Source organism: Anabrus simplex, chromosome 14 (genome assembly GCF_040414725.1).
Source record: "Anabrus simplex isolate iqAnaSimp1 chromosome 14, ASM4041472v1, whole genome shotgun sequence".
Classification (NCBI taxonomy): domain Eukaryota; kingdom Metazoa; phylum Arthropoda; class Insecta; order Orthoptera; family Tettigoniidae; genus Anabrus; species Anabrus simplex.
Window position 1 is genome coordinate 98,676,782 of NC_090278.1, and position 22,054 is coordinate 98,698,835.

Below are 22,054 nucleotides of genomic sequence, written 5' to 3' on the forward strand. Positions count from 1 at the left end.
ACAATAACATTATCCATTCATTCATCGTGTTTCTGGTGGTTCAAGGCCACATGGAAAGTAGCGACCGTAGTAAAACTACAGTAAATCATCTTGAGGACTGCGATAGTGGTATTCGAACCCATCATCTGTGTTTGTAGTATGTGCCGACTAAACCCCATGTACTGGCGGAGAGCAACAAAGCTTTCCCTTTCTCCATCTGATGGTTCAGAAAGGCTAGAGCAGCATGCGAGAGCTCCACTTCTCCTACTTTCTTTATGTATTTCATAAGCGTCTGAGCCAAATTTTCAATTTGAGTGTGGAGACTAAAAAGATGATTACTGATGAATTTTCGTATTAAACGTTACTTTACATAATGTAGCGTGGGTTGGGGCGGTACCCCGTGCCTGTCCTAAAAGACGACTAAAACGGGGACCAGGGACCGTGGTTTGGCGACCGCTGAGTCTCGTGTTAGGCTCGTCACTTTATCTGACCGAACATGGCGCACCCACGTGTCGTTACATTCACAGACGGGAAATATTTTGTTCACCTCCCGCAGAGCGTACACGTACCAAGCTCTGCACTCCGACCAGCCACGGCTCTACGCCTCTGCATTCGGGAGACGGGACAGGGCTCACCTAAGAATGATTTTCCATTCTCTTGCACTAAGGCGAATGCAGGGATTGTTCCTAGTACAGGCCACGGCCGCCAACCCCATCTCCTTCTCCCGGCCTGAGAGACGGCCCGCCTCCCCCTTCAGCGGAGAAATGCAAACATAGTAGTAGTAGTAGATTTCTAGTTCCTATTTGTTTTTAAGACAGCGTTCATCAGCTGGCTGCTCTCTGACAAACTGTGATCAGAGTGGGCCTGTCCGGTCTTAACGTTTTCAGTTAAAATATTTCTACGTTCTTCTAAGGTTGTCCAACAATTTATCAACATGTCTGGTCCTGTTTCCCTTGTGGCCGAGAAGCCACACTTGCCTTCATTTTCTGAAGCCTGTATGTTCTGGTCGGTTTTTAGGACTTTCCAATAAAAGTTCACAAGTTCCACGTCAGTTTTTAAACAAGCGTCTCTTGACTACGATGACGGCAATCATGACTTTGTGCTTCAATTGATAAACGAAAACTAGTTACTTTTAAATCATTCTTAATTTCATTTTCTATCTCTAGAATATTGTCCTAACCTTGGTCTGTACTCAAATAAATCTCTTCAAAAGAGAGGCAGTGTGTGTTTGGTATCGCCCATAATAGCGCTCTCTCTTACTGGATTTGGTATCTGCATTTTAATTGTTTAATTTAATATTTTAATATTATAAAAATGTAGTTACTGTGTTCATAAACCTGTATTGTATTATATGAAGACGCTACATTAAGGGGCTTTTCAGCCTCAGCGGCATGTCAATTTTCAATAAAGAGCCTTTATATTTTTAGATCCACTTATGAATTGCTATGCCAATGTGAGTGTGTTTTATCTTGCTTTTTTCTGATATCATCAGCTCACTTTCCAAACACAGTACTTCCAGAATGTCTCCAAGATAGTTCCTTGAAAATAGAAAGCGTTTCTTTCTTCACTTGTGTAACGAGGAGCATCGCAAACGGCCGCATATTGCGATGTGACTTGTACAGCCTGATACAGCTCGGACGTGGGCGCCAGACTTGTGTGTTGCGTTCTGTACTAGATGGTGGTGTGGGGGGAAGGATTCTAATTGATACGGATATACTTATTCAGAAAATTACAAATATTTGAATCAAAAATGCGCAACATTTTACCATGGATATGTTTTTGAGCGCTTCATGGTACCCATGGCAACCAGTGTATACGAGGTCAGCAGCGCCATCTGTACGTTATAACTCCCTTTCTCGTCATTTAAGCCCAAACACATATTCGCGATTGTGTGCTTTCCCATGCAACGAACAAAAATGTAGACTGCGTTTTATTTAAAGGGCGATAATAAAATAAGTCAAATAAAACTCAAAGGGAGTGGTATTTCTCGTGAGTTTATCTGCCATGTTCTTGATGCCCAGCTACCATAATATCAGAGGTTTGTCATCACGTAGGGCCCGGATGTTTATGTAGTAACACGTTAGAATGCAAACAAGTAACAAGTAGAGTCTACCTGCACGACGGTAATGCTATGAGGTTTGCATAAACATTAGGGGGTTCTAATAGGCCGAACATTACCGTCGTGCAGGTAGACTCTACTTGTTACTTGTTTGCATTCTAACGTGTTACTACATAAACATCCGGGCCCTAGCTCATCAGGGACTGTAAGCTATTCGCCAACAAGCAACTTCTTTCTGCAGTTTTGATGCTATGAGCAACACAAACCATGTTCACATGCGGTAGTTGACACAGGCACTCAACATGTTTGTCGTATTATTACTGGGGAAGGGGGAGATTTTTGCAATAAAATCTTGCCCCCCCCCCCCTGCAATTTCGCACTCCTGTCCTGTATCTTTGTTGCCATCATCAGAATCGTTGGGATGCTTCCACATGAGCACAAAACTTTAAGAAAGTGGATTCATGATTAACAATATTAATGAAATCATAATTCTGTATGCGGAAGATAACTTACGGACGAAAACGTCACGAAACCAATTTGGTGGTTAATGCTCCTATTATGCGAGTATGCCGTACGATTCTGGATCGCACATGTTCCGGACACCGCCAATTTTTGTGAATCTCGAACTGCAGCAAGATGAACCGTTTCACCTCCTAGGGAAGGAGTGCCCAGTGTTTAGTCAGGGGTTGAAGAACTGCAACGCTTCCGGGAGGAGCGTGGACAGCCCTGATCGTGGCCTCCTCGCCAAGGTCGCGTGGCGTAGCTGACTGCAGGCGGAAGTGCGGTCCAGCAGGCTACTCCATAGTCACGTCCAGCTACGTTCAAGACGTGTCACAACGTTTCTTCGCATTTCCATGTGTCAGCCGTGTTGTTGATCAGGGGCATCCCATGCTCACTCCCTTCCAAGTGTCGTCCCTCTCATCAGAGGGTGGTTCCCCAGCTGTACTTCCTCAGTGAACGATTGCTGGGGTTTGAGATTTGTTACTTGCAGACGACGGAATGCAACACTCCAGATTTAACATGATCATTTTGCACCCATTCAGAAAAGAAGACGGTATTTGCAGAAATGTCATAAAATCCGAGCAGATGATAATAAGAGGCCATATAGAGAGGAAGAACAAATGTAACTCTACATGTTGAGTGAAATTTCTGAAAATTGTGGAATGAAAATCAGTAAGAGGAGAAAGGGACGGGAAAGGAAATATAAAAATAAAGGGACAAAATCTTGAAATTGTATCAGTAAAAGGATTCAATAGGGAAATGCATTCTACCGAGAGTGGTGTGGAGGAAGGAAGTGTAAAGAGGTGTACTACTGCAGTGGAGACCTGGACACTTACAAAAAGACAGGAGAACAAAATCGAGGCCAGTGAAATTACATTTTTAAGAAGTATGATAGGGAAGATAAGAAAGTACAGAGTTAGAAATGAGGACGTCAGGAAGGAAATTTGACTGGAAAAGGTTTTCGACAAAATGTCAAGAGGATGGAAGAAGCGAATGTTGAGACCCAGGCGAAGGTGGTTGGATAGAGGAAGATGGAAAGGTGTCAAACACCCTAAACTTTGCGGGAGCTGGACGAGAATGAGGATACAGGCATCCTAGGAACGCGGCGTGTGTATTGCAGGAGCAATTCCGGCACTTCTAGAAATTGATAAGTGCTCCTTCTCCATAGCAGCGCATTCAAGGGCACCTCGTTCGTTTCTCGACAAGGTCACAGACACACCTGTCGCTAATGCACTATGCACCACCTACGTCACTGGATGTCACTACCGGCCACGTTGTTAGCGCGTGTTGGACTATTTTAACATGGATCACTTTCTTGTAATTAGTAGTATATAATTGAGGAATTCGCTGCATTACAGTGTTTAGGGTGTAAACATGTAAATGTCCACGTACATGTGGGGATGGAGGCTTGCCCTTTCTCCCTCTACCACTCCTAAATTTTACATGTACAATTTAAGACAAATACATAATAATAATGTGGGGTAACTTTGATTGCCCTCCACGTATCATGCGCACAAAATTAAAGATTTATAGTATTAATCCAGCTTGCAGAATGGAAGATGTGGGATGCATTGCGTTCACTGGTTAGCATGTATCTTCGTATTTTTGTTTACAAAATAATACTGAAATAGCCTGGGGTCATTATATTTAACTTTTTAATATTAAATTAAATTTTGTGTTTTAAAAATATCGTTTCAAATATGTTGGAACTTTATTTTCGTGAAAGAGTTTGCGTTTGTAAAAAACTGAACCATATCTTATTTCAATTATTTTAAATTAAATGTAAGCACATTGCTGCTAGGTAGCAGCACAATCTGTAGACCTGTGCCGCGCTATACGATTACTGTTATTTAGTAGCATCTTTCAGAAAAGTCAGGATGCAACAATCGATGTAATAATAATAAGAAGAATTTATTTACAACGCTGTAGTAAAAACAAAATGCCTGCATGCCAGCTGCAGATCCTAGAAAGAATACTACAGAAAATGTCGGGCTCAATCCAGACAAACCGATTGGAAACTTCGGAACAACAATGAAGTCTACAAAGAATGGAGAAAATTTCAGAGACGTGGTGGTGGTGACTAATATTTTAAGAGGAAGTACAACTAGGCAACCATCCTCTATATAACACTAATTAGAGGGAAAAAAGGAAGGAATCCGACACTTCGAAAAATGAAGATATCGGTCAAAGAAAGACGAGGGCCACAAAAGGCGTGAAAATGAAAGACTCCCCAGCCCTCGCAAACCTAATAGCGTCGGGGTCGGAAAAGAACAAGAGTTGACCAAGGGAGGTCGGATAGGATAGATGAAAGTGAGGAACCTGGCACAAGTAAGTGGAAGCAATGCCTGGACTCAGCTGGAGGCCCCGTGGTCGCCAACCCACGCTCCAAAGTTCAGAGCCCCTGGGGCCCCTTTTAGTCGCCTCTTACGACAGGCAGGGGATACCGTGGGTGTTATTCTACCGCCCCCACCCACAGGGGGAAATTTCAGAGACGATGAAAAAGAGGAGTTTATGATTTCTCGGACATTTGTACACAATGGACAAAACCAGACTAACCAAAAAGTTACTCGACTACCTGTGGAAGAAGAAGACAACGGCGGGTATGGATGAAGGAAGTTCGTAAAGATCTAGAGAAGTCCAACATCCAGGAAGTTCAGATGTTAGTCAGGAAAACATTTCGGACCACGATTCAAAATCGTGAAGGCTTTGAAGTCGAAAGAACTGCAAAAGCGGGAAGAGCCTGGACGGATGAACAGAAGGAACAGCATAGCACCCATATGAAGGAGGAAGAGGAAACTTCAAAGAAAAAAGGAAATTGTAGCGTGATGCTCAAATAAAAAATAACAATGGCGCTTAGTGCCGGGAGTGTCCGAGGACTTCGGTTCGCCAGGTGCAGGTCTTTCGATTTGACTCCCGTAGGCGACCTGCGCGTCGTAATGAGGGTGAAATAATGACGAAGACGACACATACACCCAGTTCCCGCGCCAGTGAAATTAACCAATGGTGGGTAAAATTGCCGACACGGCCAGGAATCGAACCCGGGACCCCTGTGACCAAAGGCCAGCACATTAACCATTCAGCCATGGAGCCGGACCAAAAAAAAATATAATCGTGCATGCGGCGGGCATGTCAATTTGGACGTTCCGTCTTATTCCAGCAGATGATAAACACGGAATGGGCTGTTTCCGCCCTTCCAACATTCGACTATCTGTGATTAGTTTGAAGTCCACACTCCACCGCTCATCCTCCTGTGGTCGCAAGAGGCGATTAAAAAGGGGCCCGAGAAGTTCTTAACTTGGGAAAGTGGGTTGGCGACCAGGGGGCCCTTAGCTCAGTTCTACAATGGCTTCCACTTACTCGTGCCAGGCTCCTCACTTTCACATATCTTATCAGACCTCCCTTGGTTAAGTCTTGTTCTTTTCCGATCCCGAGGGTATTAGAACATTCGAGGCCACGGGAGTCTTTCAATATCACGCCTTTCTTTGTCTTTCTTTAGCCGACACCTTCATTTTTCGAAGTGTCGGATCCCTTCCATTTTCCCTCTGGTTAGTGTTATATAGAGAGAGGATCATGGACGCCCATGCCCGGGCGTAAGGGGGGGGCAGCGCCCCCCCCCCCCCCAACGCCTAGCTCTCAGGGAAAGGCAAAAATCTAATGTAGTCAGGTGTTTTTCTTTGGAGAAAATTATTTAAAACTCGGTAGTACTGTCACCCCCCACCAAGAGGCCCACGATACCGTGGGTGTTATTCTACCGCGGACTAGAAGTCGCCATTCGTCTTTCAAAATGTTAAAAATACTACGTACCCCCAGCTCTAGCCCCCTCTAGAAACTGTCGTATGGGCGCCCATGGAGAGAATGGTTGCCCAGTTGTACTTCCTCTTAAAACAATAATCACCACCACCATTACTCTTCACTCTTACCTTCTTTTGTCTGTTATTAATATGAGATGCGGTTTGCGTCGCGTATTGTGAGCTTGCATTCGAATCCCACTGTCAAGATGATTTTCACACAAGGCAAATGCTGGGTTGTAACTTAATTCTCAACGTCAGAGGTAAATGCAGAAACGATGGTTTTGAGGTTTGTTATCTTATGTGACTTGTTTTGGTTCACTGTTTCGTGTTTCGCAGGAATGAAGATAAGCAATATGCCAGGAGAACGCAGCGATAAACAATGATAAGTGACAGGTCATTACGATAGTTTACAATGGTCAGATAAAGCAGCTTCTGTAAATGTAGTGAAATGTTTACCTCTGTGCGACGTGCCTTTGTTGTCTGTATCCCTTGTCTCAGAGCAGGACGTGAGAAGCTGCAGTGACCTTAGGAACGACCTCTGTTGTGGGGGACTCGGAGTCACCCCTAGCGACTGGGATGACCTTGAGACAGGTGCAGGGGTCGCTAGTCTGGTTCGCATCATAGCCAACACAATGTAATAAGTGTGCTTACATTTATGGAGCTTTTTACAGCTTTAAAACATCCGTCATCAGCATGTCAGAGCAGGAATGAATGCGTATCTGAGGGAAGCAATTTTCGTGATTCAAAATAATATAACCAAACTGGAAGAGATGGATTAATTCTGATATGAAAAGGATGCAGCATTTCCAATACGTCTTTTACAACATTGTAATTCACTATTAAGAACTGAATCACAGTTATTGAAAATTCAGACATAGATGCGCACAAAAAGAAACTGTTTTCTAGTATTCTGATTTGCTACAAATATGTTAAGTTCCTCCAGCTTCCAAGTATTTAATAGGAACCAAGGGTCTACGTGCGAACAATGTTAATATTTTAAGTAATCTGACTTCGAATGCTCGAGGGCTTTCGAGATGTCTGCTTTCTGATCTGCTGGAATATGGTTATAATCCACCGTGTGCGTACAGGGTCACTTTTTCTTCGTTCCCTTGTTTTTTTCTGGATCTACTCGACAGGCGTGTATACGAGATCCTTTCCTTTCCTTTTCTTTCTGTGCGTGTTCTCGCGCACAATGTAGTTTATTGAACTGAAGTAACAGCAGACGACGTTCCAAAACTGGGCACTGCAGTGCTCTGACAAGCAGCAATGCAACATTTTATCGCCAAACTACCCAAGTGTGGCTAATTTTTTACAAGACACAATTTATTATTATTATTATTATTATTATTATTATTATTATTATTATTATTATTAGAAGTAACAGACATGAAAGTAGCAAGAATGATTGCTGGTACAAACAGGTGGGAACAATGGCAGGAGGGTACTCGGAATGAGGAGATAAAGGCTAATTTAGGAATGAACTCTATGGATGAAGCTGGACGCATAAACCGGCTTCGGTGGTGCGGTCATGTGAGGCGAATGGAGGTGGGCAGATTACCTAGGAGAATAATGGACTCTGCTATGGAGGGTAAGAGAAGTAGAGGTAGACCAAGACGATGATGGTTAAACTCCGTTTCTAACGATTTAAAGATAAGAGGTATAGAACTAAATGAGGCCACAACACTAGTCGCAAATCTAGGATTGTGGCGACGTTTAGTAAATTCTCAGAGACTTGCAGACTGAACGCTGAAAGGCATAACAGTCTATAATGATAATGTATGTTATTATTATTATTATTATTATTATTATTATTATTATTATTATTATTATTATTATTATTATTATTATTAGCCTCAAGCTATCGTGCGCCATGTAGACTGCACATTCTGTTCTGATGGCCACACCAAATGTGTCACAATGTCAGTTTATAACCCGTGCGATCTGAAGCTTGATTTACAGAAGAAGTGATAGTTGTCATCGTGCTTTGTGAAGAAAGAAGCTGTACTCACATCGTGCAGCTCAGCAAGTCCGCTACTCGTTGGCGCTGACTCGGACAGGCGAGTGGTTTTACAGTCCTGGGGTTGATCCTCTGCATCCGACCAAGGACATTTCCTCGCCTAGTAAAACATAAACAAGACATATCAGCTCCGAACTGTCTGCGATTAAAAAGTGATTCCGCAATGAGTGAGAAACAGCTGTGGAACATTTCGTCAGCACTTGACTACCCGCAGCAAAACTGCCATGACGTCACATTTACTGATAATATGAACTAGATACATTATGAGGGACGGCGACAAGTGGATGTGGTAATTGCCGCGATCCCCCTCTTCTTGTCTGAGTTATCAGTCCACAGATTGCTTTGATGCAGCCCTCCATGACACCCTGTACTGTGCTAAGCTATTCATTTGTACATGACTATTACATCTGCTCTAATCTGCTTGTCGTATTCATACATTTGTCTACCCCTACTGAGATTACCTCCTACACTTGCCTCAAAAACCAACTGCTCAAGTCCTGGGTGTCTTATCCTATATCTTCTTCTTCTTCTTCTTCTTCTTCTTCTTCTTCTTCTTCTTCTTCTTCTTCTTCTTCTTCTTCTTATCACATTCAGCCAAATCGATCTCCTTTCACCAATTCGCTTCAGTATCTCTTTATTCGTGACATCTCACCTTCTGCATTATTCTATAACACCACATTTCAAAAGCTCCTATTCTCTTTATTTATGAGCTAGTTGTCCAGGTTTCACTTCCATACATTGTCACGCTCCAGATGAAAGTCTTCGGAAATATCTTTCTAATTCCTATATCAATGTTCGAAGTGAACAAATTTCTTAAGAAAGCTCTTCCTTGCTTGTGCTAGTCTGCATTTTATGTTTTCCTTACTTCTGCCATCGTTAGTTATTGTACAATATTCATCTACTTCCATTAAGACCTAATCTCCTAATCTAATATTTCCTGCATCACTTGCCTTCGTTCGACTGCACTCCATTACTTTTCTTTTGGACTTATTTATTTTTACCTTATACTGCTTACCCAAGACTCAGCAATTTCTGCAGACTCAGATAAAATAACAATATCATCGCCATATCTCAGGGTTCTCATTTCCTCTCCTTGGATTGTGATTCCCTTCCCAAATTCCTCTTTGATTTCCTTTTCTGCCTGTTCTATATAAACATTGAAAAGGAGGGGGGACAAACTGCAATATCCACATCTTAAGAGCTTTGTATGAAGCCAACTCTGTTATGGTAAAAATAAATAAACTGTATGGGAATTTCAAGATCCAGCGAGGTGTCCCGCAGGGCTACACTGAGGAATGGGTCCAATCTACGTTATGCACGCGTTGTCGTTTAAGAGACGAAAATCATGTCAAAAAATGTCAGTGCTCAAATGGATCTAAAAATTAATATCAACAAGACAAAAACAATGATTGTTGACAGAGCCGAGACATGTCCAAGGAACTTGAGAAAGTGTCAGAAATGCTATTTCCAGTTCAGGTAAATGTGCTCATGGGTTTAAGAGAACAGTATGGCCAAAAATGTAACGACGAATTTGTCGCATTTATGGAAGGAACGCTCAATCTTGTATCCAGCCTGGGAGTTTGAGTTTTGCTCAATGGAGCAGAGACGTGGACTCTGCGTGGTACAGACGTGACCAAACCAAACGCTAGCAAGCGACCGCTGCTCAGCTGGAAGGTCTGCATATTACGAGGTGACGTGTGGTCAGCACGGCAAATCCTGTCGGTCGTTATACTTGGCTTTCTAGACCGGGGCCGCTATCTCATCGTCAGATAGCTCCTTAGATTACTTTTCTGGCGACAGCATTTCGCATCAGTGGTTCCATTATAAACCAGCTCAATCTCACAATCAAATTATCCCCTAGCTGAGTTTCGAACAGCTTCGACGGACCTTTCCTGTCCGATCCCGATAGTACTAGGTTTGCATCGCCTAAGATGGCTGATTTTATCGCCCTTTACCGGATCGGATGTCATCCCAGAATTTGATAGTTTGTTAGAATCACCAGAGAAGGAGGTAATCGAGGCTTGCGTACTCAGCCCACAACACGTCAGCAGTGAGGTGAAGTCTTTAAGGAAGTACAAGTAAGGAGGACCTGCTCTCTTCGAACATTAATATAAGATTTTTTTACAACTTGTTTAATGCGCACCGACATAGATAAGCGACGATGGGGCAGGAAAGGGCATTTGCCCAGTGTGTAAATGGGAAACCATTTTCAAGGCTGCCGACTGGGGTTCGAACAATATAGGAAGTTTTTGAAGACTCGTCAGGAGTGTGGCATTGTACGGAAGGGAAACATGAACAATAACTAGCTCAAAAAGGAAGACAATACGAACTTTTGAAATGTGGGGGTACAGAAGAATGTGAGATGGCTAGATCGAATCACGAAGAAAGAGATACCGCATAAAATTAGTGATAGAAGAAGGGTTTGGCGAAATTTGGCCAGAAGAAGATATAGAATGATAGACACTGAGGACTTGTTCAGTTTTTGAGGCAGGTGTAGACCAAGGTAGTAGTAGTAGTAGTAGTATTTATTCACTCATTATGTAGTTTACATATTTACAGGACTCTTGTTTCTTATATATATAACTCTTCTAATAACATTATTACTTGAGAAAAATTAATCTTGTAACTAAACCACATATATTACAGAAGTATTATTATTATTATTATTATTATTATTATTATTATTATTATTATTATTATTATTAACATATTAATACTTAAAATAAATTGAACTTCTAACTCTCTCTTGCACACATTAAATTATTATTATTATTATTATTATTATTATTATTATTATTATTATTATTATTATTATTATTATTATTATTATACATAACAATATCACACCAACCTCAACAGAGTCGAGTAGATACCAGTAAAATACCACGTAAGGTGAAACCTTGTGTGTGGTAATTTAGAATATTAATTACACAGAGAGAAATATATTTTTAAATGTTGCCTGAAGTACGAGTATGGGTATGAGTGAATGATGGATATGATCAACAGCACATGGTGGAGTATGGAATAGAAATTGAATATGGTGACGTGATATTCTCATGTAGTTATTTCCTCAATAACAGTTTCATTATCCCTGACAAAGGATTTAAGACTCTTCAGACCCATTTTCTGACCTAATGAAGTAGTTTGTAAAGAACCGGAAAGGACATTAAAGAATTTTGGAATGAAGTACAAGAAATGGCGCTTTGTTATGCTAAGTTTGGGTTTGTATAACATACAACGGTGGTTCATCTTACTGCGTGTTGAATATTCATGTTTAATGTTCTCAATTATATTTTTGTTTTTGTTAATATATTTGTATATTTCAAGGGCATAGAGCTGTTTTACGTTAAAAATATTTGCTTCAGCATATAATTGACTACTTTGGTATAATCTTTCTTTCTGGTACATTATTCGTAATATGAATATAAGACAGATTAGAGCAGATGTAGTAGTGGCATGGAGACCAATCTATGGACTGATGACCACACTAATAATGACACACTCAGAGTAAAATTCTGTTCATGTGTCAAACTCTGACTTTCGGTGTCCACTACACTAGTGTTGTTTGACGGAAAATTTACTCATAGATAATCGAGCCCAGTTAGACTGATCCTACCCTTGTTAGTGCAGAGGAGGCCTTTATCTCTTTCTTTTTCAATTTGTTTTACATCGCATCGACACAGATAGGCCTTATGGCGACGATCGGACAGGAAAAAATATATGAGTGGGAAGTCCCAGCATCTGCCTCATATGAAAATGGGAAACCACGGAAAACCATCTTCAGGCCTGCCGACAGAGCCCACTATCTCCCGGATGCAAGCTAATAGCCCTTTATTTTCTACTCATCGAAACGCGTCCATGGCCTCCAGAACTATTGCAGTTTTTTAAAGTCATCTCTCAAGATACTTCAGTGAATTCTGTCGTGTATTTATTGAAAATAGCACTTGAACTTTGTCACTACAGCAAGTGGAGGCGAGTGGGCGTGACCCCATCCTCGTCCCCAAAAATCACAAATAGACAATTGTACAATGGAAATTGCAGGAGGATGTTGGGTAACTACCCCCCCCCCCTCCTCTCATTAAAAATCTCATGGCCTTCTAGAAGGGCGCGGTTCGCTGTTTACCAACCTGCGACCTACATCACTCTGGTGACGTCACAGCCGGAAGTAGCCGAGAGCTGACTAGAGCGAGCTCTAGGGGACGACTTTCTGAAGACTCAGAAGTGGTGGGCACATTACTGGCCATATTTCTTTCATGTTCCCCTCTTTGGCCCATGTTAACTAGTGTGATTCAGGTCATCCACTGAGTAGCGACTCTTGTTTTGTCAGTTTTTCTTATAACACCACTATTTCCGTATACATAACTATACATTCTGGTTTAATGATAATGGCTTAATTATGCGTAAATTGTTATGCTATTTCCAGTTCTTGGCATCCAATTTGGTTGGCATTTGATTCCATGTTCTGATTTTTTTCATCGAGGTATTGAAATTGTGGAGCTCGCTTAATTTTGTCCTTGTGTAGAATTGTGCGCAGTCATGGTGCACGAAACTCTCATAACAAAACGAAGTTCGAGTAGTGCGAATTGTGCCCACAACATGCTATCTGTTCAACAAGTCGTATTTATATCAAGTTGGTTAGGAGATTTACTGCGAGCAGGAAGACGCGATCAGCTGGCATGCGCAGCAAGTAATGTTGTTGTTATTACGCAAGCTAGCGCCTTAGCACTATAGGGTCCACAATCTCATTACACAAGCCGTCAGTGTGTGCTTTACGCTAGTCCCAAGGACGCTTTACGTAAGCCGGCCGGCCGGCCGGCCGGCTTTCTCACTGCGCTATTTAAATGTCAACAGCTTTACTCTTTGCTGGCCGAATACTCCTCTTGGACCTAGTCGAGAGTGCAAATGTCTTCGATACGGGTTAGAAATGTCCTTCATCGGGATTTTTGGCTTTGACGAAATGCAAGTATGAGCGATGTTAATGATGCTATTCCTCATGCAGCCCTGTTACGAATGGTGCCAAAATATCGCTCATAGAGTCTTTGAAGTGTGAATTGCAATGGATTTGCCAGAATAATATGTAACAGCAACTTCTGGCTCTGTGATGAAAACAACTGGAAACAAACTCAAGTCCTAATTTCTTGGTAAACCTCTTCAGTGACGCCTAGACTACCTATGACAGCTGATTACGAAGGCGTTCAGGATTCAACCAGCCTTCTCGCCCTGTTGTGGGGGCGGTAACTCCTGTCTGTCGTAAGAGGTGACTAAAAGGGCCCTAGGGGCTCTTGGGAGTGTTGTTGGTATTGCTCCCACTTACATGTGTCAGGCTCCTCTCTTTCATCTGTCCTATCCGACCTTCTTTGGTCAACTCTTGTTCTTTTCCGATCCCGTCGGTATTAGAGGTACAGGCTGGGGCAGAGTGGGCTCCCTGATTTGATGGGTTAACTGTATAAAAACCGTACAAGATTATTACAAAAGCTTTTTATTTCTGAAATCTACATACAGTGCCATTTTTTTTTCATTTGGTTCTAAAAATGATATCGTCTAGGTGACGACGTTGACGAGCGACGCACATATTCAGCCGTTCAATAAAGTTTTCAAAAACTCTGCGCAGCATATCTGGCGTTATTTCAGCGATGACATCAGCAATTGCTTCCTTAAGGGCTTCCACGGTCCTTGGTCGAACTTTATAAACCTCAGATTTGAGGTAACCCCAAAGAAAATAATCGCATGGGCTTAAATCGGGGGATCGAGGGGACCATGAAACATCCCCTCGTAATGAGATCACTGTTCTTGCAGAAGTTGGCGAGAGCGACGGGCGGTATGAGCCGTGGCACCATCCTGTTGAAACCAAAAGGCTTCCATTTCCATTTCCTCACCATACTCTTCCATTTTGGGGAAGAAAAAGTTCTCCAACATCTCACAATAGCGCACAGCGTTCACAGTAACGGTTGTATCTTCCGATTCAAAAAAGTAGGGGCCAATAATGCCTATGGAGGACACAGCACACCACACAGTCACTTTTGGTGAAGGAAGAGGTCTTTGGTCAAGATTGCGTGGGTTTTCAGCTGCCCAGTAACGAAAATTTTGCTACCAAACCGCCTACGAAATGCCCTCTGCGTCGCCACCACACTATCGTTATTTTTAAAAAACGTTTCGACTACAAAACTACAAAACCACGATGCTCGCCAGTCCACGGCATGGTGACTACTAAAATGGCGTCTTTCCCCCCACCAAATGCTACTACTCCCACTCACGTGCACGCTCTTCAGTGATTTATTGAAACTAGGGAGTCCACTCTGCCCCACCCTGTATATGGAGGATGGCTGCCCAGTTATAGTTCCTCTTAAAACAATCACCGCCACGTCAACCAGTGTTCGATCTGAAGGCTCAACACGCATGCATCATTTGTGAGCGAGGCCTGGGATGAAGCCATCTTGATTTATAAGTCGGCTTGGGTGGTGGAGTCATGGAGGTTTCAATGATTTGATGACAAGAGCTGTGGTAGTAAGCGAAGCCACAGACCTAGCTGGTAGCTCTGTCCTTTACAAAAGGTACGGTATCGTTATGCTGTGGACACAATCACAAGAAGCTAACGTGGTGTCGACTTTGAACTCTCTTCGTGCCCTTCCCTTTCTTTTGGCAATACCCTCATCAGGGGGGGAGGGATTAAAGGATATATTCCCTTCTCCACTCCTGAAAAATCTCCAAAAAGTAAAACAATTTAAGACTGGAAATAAACGATTAAGTCGTGATTACAGGTTATGGAAAACCTCGTCGATGTTAGTAGTAACATAATATACAACACATTGTTTATATACAAATCACTTACATTATATCCGCTACACGGGAAAGCATTGAGCCATGGATAATTATGTCTTTGGATGAGAGAGAGATGACGCTGGTTGCCATGGTTACAATGATGTCACAGACCATGATGTGCAGTGAGGCCTACATACAATCACAGCCGACTAGATACGTTGACGACATGATACGGGTTACACATTGTCTAGTCTTTTACTGCTTTACAGCACGTTATCAAATGTGAATTCATCGAGAAATAGACGTCAACCGCCGCCTTCCTTTGGTCTTCGAGTGACTTTCAGTGAATGTATTTTCATACTAATCAAACATTGATCCTGTAGTATGGCTCCGCCATGCTTACGTCATAATAGCCGGGCTGAGTGGCTCAGACGGTTAAGGCGCTGGCCTTCTGACCGCAACTTGCCAGCTTCGATCCTGGCTCAGTCCGGTGGTATTTGAAGGTGCTCAAATACGTCAGCCTCGTGTCGGTAGATTTACTGGCACGTAAAAGAACCCTCGCGGGACTAAATTCCAGAATCTCGGCGTCTCGAAGACCTTAAAATGGTAGTTAGTGGAACGTAAAGCAAATAACATTATTATTATTATTATTATTATTATTATTATTATTATTATTATTATTATTATTATTATTATTATTATTATTATTATTATTATTATTATTATTATTATTATTATCGTGTGTCATAATAAATTAGCCGGTCACTAGGGAATTATTTTCTTGACATGCCTCTGACTTAAGACTTAGATCTCTTCCATTTCCTTCTCGTGACAGTATTTACAGAGGATCCTCCCCTCACCACCAGATCACCATCCACTTAATATGTGGAGTTCACTTCAGTGCTATGTAGTTGGATCCTCTGAGACTGGTGACCGTGTCACAAGAATTAGTTGCTTATCTTGTAAGAGTTCTCGGCTTTCAGTTCCAATGTCAAGCTGTTTCTGGACTGGTTTAGTGTCGGAGATCTAATCTAATAAAAGAATGTAATTAAATGTCATGGCTCGTGCCGTTTCTGCATCAACTCCTGATCACCCACAACACTCAACAGGTACTACGACTGGCCTTACGTTTGCTGATCACTTTGGTCTTAATGGCAGGCGGTGGGTGACCTTAGACGAACCATTCGGGAGTGAGTACAGTCATGAAAATAGCTAGAGAGACTCTCACCTTCTTTTTCCGTGGCAGCTCGTCGTAGTCGTCCATGCCTATGCCCTCGTCCGTGGCGAGCTGAGCCCAGAAGGCGGTGGTGGAGCCGCCCCCCTCGCTGAGCGGCGGTGAGGGGGTTGCGGAGCGCCATGAACACACATCACTGCTGGGGGACGGCGACAGGCGGCGGTCCGGCCACGACAGCCCTGAAACAGAACCTTTATCAACTCTTCCTCGTTCAACTTCACAAATCAACAGGGGTCGAATATAAGAAACACATAAGCAAGCCCTTCGACGACCGGAAAACACCATCTCTCGACAACAAAGTTCTTCGAGCAACTGACGAAAATCCTTTCCGTGCTTGACGAATTTGAACTTTCTTACCTTGAACATATTATTCATGTTTCCAGAAATTAATGTCAGCAAAGATGCAGTTTTATTTCCTTTGTGAAGGTTTTAAATAATATTACTTGCTATCTTATTATATCATTTCAGAATACTCTAAATTGAACATATCAAATTTAATTTTCAATAGGCCTATAAATTGTGATATTTCTTAGGTAAGATTCCATTTTTTTTTTTATTAGGAGGTTAATATATTTGTTCCCGAAACGGTTGGCTTTCATACAACTTATGCACTGAAAAAGTCATCTTCTGTATTCCCACAAAAATAGTATTAAAGGACACAGATTTGCAGTTTATTCTGCGCTGCATGAAGCGAATTATAAGCCTATGTGTCTGCCTATCTCCAAAATCTAAATATTTCCGCTACATGGACGTAAGACGCGTAGACGCACCTCTTTACGCATTGGGAAGGACAAGGCAAACAAATCAACCTGGCATTCTTCTTCACCGTGCAGTCTCTTGGCGATGACATGTTCGTTCTCGTTCCATAGTGCGAGTAAATCAATTGCAGCCTTAATCATTGTGAGAGCCCCGTATCCTGTTAAGGGGGGGGGGGGGGTGTAAGTATTTCTTATACAGTTGTTCTGGCCTCGTGCACATGTCATGCTGGATATATTCAGCAAGTTGGACTCCCTGGAAGAGTGAAGAAAGTGGCTTTTAAAACTTGACGAAGTATGCAATAATGCATTTACATAGTCTAAGATTTCATGCGTCAGCTACCAAATGACTAGAATATTACATAATATAATTGCATTACTCAACAAGATGAAGGACAAAAGAGTCGGAAGCATTCAGTCCATTAAGTATTAAAGGCAAAAGAAAGAACTATTCTGTGAAAAAAAAATCCAGAAGAACAAATATTAATATGATAAGTCTCATGCCTCTTTCTTGTCCCTGTGGGTGCGGACGGTATCCCCTGCCTGTCGTAAGATGAGAGTAAAGCGTGCGTTGACGACCACGGGGTCCTTAGCCGAGTCATGGCATTGCTTCCACTTACTTGTGCCAGGCTCCTCACTATCCGACCTCCCTTGATCAACTCTTGTCCCTTTCCTGTTTTTCCCTCAGATTGGTGGTAATAGAGGATGATTGCCCACTTGTACAATAATCACCACCATGTCTCTTGCTAACTGCAACTGTTAACTGAAATTGCGCTGTAATACTTGCGATATTATACAATTTAATTAACAACAAGGTCAACAACGTAGAAATGTCTTGTCGCAATGGTGTATGTTTCACGATGAATAATAAGCCCCGCGTCATGTTTCCTGGTGGCAGGTAAATTTCCGTACGTCTTGTCGGGGCTTCCCCTCTCATAAACGGTTTCTTATCGCGCCCGATAAGGCTCAAGTTCATACCTGGTCTTTATCTCTGGCAATGACCTTGAGCTAAGGGGATGTCGTGCGATGTCCATTGTTCGATTACGGGTCAGTGTCGCCCGGACGATGACCTCGCTACAATTTAATGTAGAGCTTACCGTTGATGTTTGGCGAATGCGGGCTGCACGACAGACTCATGAGCACCAGGGCCGCTGTGCACTCGTCCATGAAGTCCAGCTCCTTGCAGTCTTCGTGAGATGAGCTGGGACGTCTCTTCCGCGACCTGCAACACACATTACACACATTAAGCGCTAATTCATTTGGCTCTTTCGTGCAAATATAACGGTTCAATAGTATGCATTTTTTACAGGTATGTTATAGTGTTATGTGATATGATAATCAGTTTTTCAACAAACTGAAAAACTTTAAAGTTACATTAACTTAGTCGATACTAGAAAATACGGCTTTCTTCTTAACAAAATATAATTGGTTGCTCCCCTGTGGATTGGGACGGTAGAATAACACCTACTGTATCCCCTGCCTGTCGTAAGAGGTGACTAAAAGGGACCCGCGCGAGCTCTCAACCTGGGAGCGTTAGTTGGCGACCACGGAGCCCTGACATTGCTTCCATTTGTACCAGACTCGTCACTTTCATCTATACTTTGCGACCTCCCTTGGTCAACTTTTGTTCTTTTCCGACCCTGACGCTATTAGAGCAATAGAGGCCTGCGTGGCCCTTGTCTTCCTATGGCGGATACCTTCATTTTTCGAAGTGTGCGATTCCTTCCCCTTTTTCTCTCTGATTAGTGTTATATAGAGGATGGTTGCCTAGTTGTTCTTCCTCTTAAAACAATAATCACCACCACCATAATTGGTTATTCACTTAACTAACGTATGGAGAGAAGGATGGATGTACCACGTAGCGTTGTACTAAATCCACAGAATACAGGGCACTTAATTCTGGAGACCTGGTCGAAGTGGTCAATGTCTTCATACCAAAGAGGCACGAGAGGAGCTACTTGTGCCCCTACTTATAAATCAAGACAGGTGAAACATGATGTCATTCTGTATAATTCGTCTTGCACGTTGAAGGTAGTTAGCGGACGCTGTAACGAAGAAAGAAGATTTTTGAAAGAGTTTAGTGTTTTGATTTCATCCGTTGGCCGTTAGCTGACAATCTTCCATAAGGGGCCAATGACCTCGATGTTATGCCCTTTTAAACAACAAACATCATTATCATCATCAATCCTAAATAATCTGAGTAAGGGAGAAGAGTCTTTAAGTGAAATACATTCATTAAATGAGAAAAAAGTAAGAGTAGGGAAGGGATTTGAAACGTGTACCATCAGAGCATTGTCTGGGATTCAACGACAGTGCGTCCTGCTACTGCGGTGCAAAAGAACCGCCCACTTAAAGCTTTTGGAGTTGGTTTCACAGCGAGACATGAAATGTACTGTGTATTTGTTGTTTATATTCGTTTTCAATATGCACCTGTCGAGCCATACGATGATGATAAACGGCATTCGTCAAGTCTTCTTTTAACCATGTTTCCTTTCTTAGTCGATACCCTCTTTGTCAGAGAGCATTACGCTGCTCTGGGCACCATTTCGATTTTCAGTCCTGCCCGCTGGTCACAGCAGCGTGGTGAACACAAAATGATGGCTTTCTGGATGAAGATGGAATGTACTGATTTACTTTTCGTGCTGAATCTCTTATCAGAAGCGCAAGGACTCCACCAGCACCGTTGATGAAACTCCGTGTGTTAGTGGACCTGGTCCTGTTTATTTGACGAGCTATTTTGAGAGCTCATCCCTGACCATTCTTTGTAATCTTCTGGCGTACACAGAATTTCGTCAAGTCCGAAAGGAGGATTCATTTTTAGGCAAATGCAATTTACCGGTGTTTTATTGCCAATGCTTACCGGCACTGATATTAAACATAAATAAAATTACAATGTTGTTTGTACGTTTGCCTCATACTTCTCGGATTAGAGAAAAATGTGTTTCAGCTCAGATTTTGTCTACGTGAGCACCACGGGAAAAATTTCTTAAAACTGGGTGTTTAAGTTAAGGGGCATCACTAGGCTAGTGGCGTAATAATACCATTGAGTTAATAATACACTAGTTTTATCGAAAAAGTGTAGCCTTTTGTGAAATACATTGTCCTATGCTGTGTGCACTATTACATCAGGGACGTTTTCTCTATAATTACATTCTTCACAATTTCCAATTATTATTTCCGAAAATATTGGAGTTATGGACTGTGTCGCTACTGGCGTATGCAAGGCTTTTGATGGGAGAGATCATGGGAAATTAATGAAGAAAATGAGGGCTAGTGAACTAGACAAAATAATGGTCGAATGGGTGGTTATTTCTAGAAATCAGAACTCAGAGTAGGTTAAGTGTTATCTGATCATGTCATGATTAAGTGGACCTTTATGCTTTGATATGAGTAAACAACTGCAATCACAGATAAGAGTAGTACACGAGTTACTGAGCAACTACAAAAAGAGCTGGAAAATGTTGTGAAATGGACAGGAGAAAATTGTATGGAGACATAGGTTGAAAGTTTCACCACGAGGAGGAGTCCTTTCAGTTTCAATTACTGTCTTGATGGGGTGAAAGTACAACCCGAGGAACACTGCAAGTATCTGTGTTAATATAACGAAGGTAATCATTAACAATGTTGTTAAGAAAGGTTTCAGATCTGTTGACGTGGTTACGAAGGTATTTAGAAAACGTAAAGGACAGGGACCCATACCAGGAGCACTAGATTCGTGAAATGGGACAGATTCAAAGGGAAGCAGCTCGATTCATTCTGGATCATTACCGACAAACGAGTAGCGTTACGAAAATGTTGCAAAGTTTGCGTTGCAAAGACTTGGGAGTCAGGAGACGAGCTGCTCGACTAACTGGTATGTTTCGAGCTATCAGTGAAGAGATGGTCCGGCTCCATGGCTAAATGGTTAGCGTGCTGGCCTTTGGTCACAGGGGTCCCGGGTTCGATTCCCGGCAGGATCGGGAATTTTAACCATCATTGGTTACGGGCGTCAAATCAAAAGACCTGCACCTGGCGAGCCGAACCCCTTCTGGGATCTCCCGGCACTAAAAGTCATACGCCATTTCATTTCAGTGGAGAGAGAGAGCGATTACAGTACAAGAAGAATATGACTGAGCTGTAGGCAAGATCATGGGAGAAGATAAACTTGGAATTCAAGAGGACAAATATTCGTTTATAGGAAGAGGATTCGAATAATTTATCCAGGGAAATGTTCGATAAGTTTCCAAGTTGTCTGAACACGTTAGGTAAAGAACTGATGGGGAATCCGCCACATGGGCGACAGTCCAAATTGTTCAATCGTCATGGTAAAGATTTTCCCAAGGTATAGAGCAAGATGACCATCAAAATGAGTGGGAAAAAGTGGCACATGATAGGAAGTGGAAATGAAACACTGTCTAGCATAGTCGAACAGGAGGAAAGCTAAATGCGCCTTTCCTCGAGAGGTCTTCTATGGGCTTTTCTGAGTTTTCTCCTTGACTTTGAGCTATGTAGCGGTGTCAAAAGTTGCATGCATTTCATGTAATAGCAACTTCCGGTTCGGTGACGAAAGCAACGGGAAAGTTCTTCCTGAATGATGCTTAGACCACGTATCACAGCTGTTGAGGGCTCGACATACACAATGCGACTTGTCATGCGGATAGCGAGCGGCAGTTACATTGTCACTGGACGCAATGTTGCAGTTTATTTTCTTGTAACCCTTAGCAACGCTGTTAGGCTGCCAATCATCTCCGCTAGATGGCAACACCTGGTTAAAAATAACATTGTATTTTATTTCATTACATTTGCCGGGCTCGGTAGCTAAGATGGTACAGCGCTGGTCTTCTCAGCTCAATCCCGGACGAGCCTCGTTTCGGTAGGGGTTTTTTTTTTTTTTTTTAGTGGCTTTACGTCGCACCGACTCAGATAGGTCTTATGGCGACAATGGGATAGGAAAGGCCTGGGAGTTGGAAGGAAGCGGCC

The 22,054-nt window shown here is 42.4% G+C and overlaps 1 protein-coding gene across 2 annotated transcripts in view; it reads right to left on the reverse strand.

The window, feature by feature from the left end:
• The window catches only part of LOC136885717 (zinc finger protein 395), a 92,850-nt gene that overhangs the window by 11,896 nt on the left and 58,900 nt on the right, over positions 1–22,054 (reverse strand). The window contains exons 3-5 of one of the 2 annotated variants that reach the window (XM_067158440.2): positions 18,193–18,317; positions 16,335–16,519; positions 8,340–8,447 (exon numbers count right to left, since the gene is read on the reverse strand). In XM_067158440.2, the coding sequence (XP_067014541.1) occupies positions 8,340–8,447; positions 16,335–16,519; positions 18,193–18,317 (418 nt within the window). The remainder of the gene's footprint in view (positions 1–8,339; positions 8,448–16,334; positions 16,520–18,192; positions 18,318–22,054) is intronic. The other variant, XM_067158441.2, reaches the window with a different exon arrangement.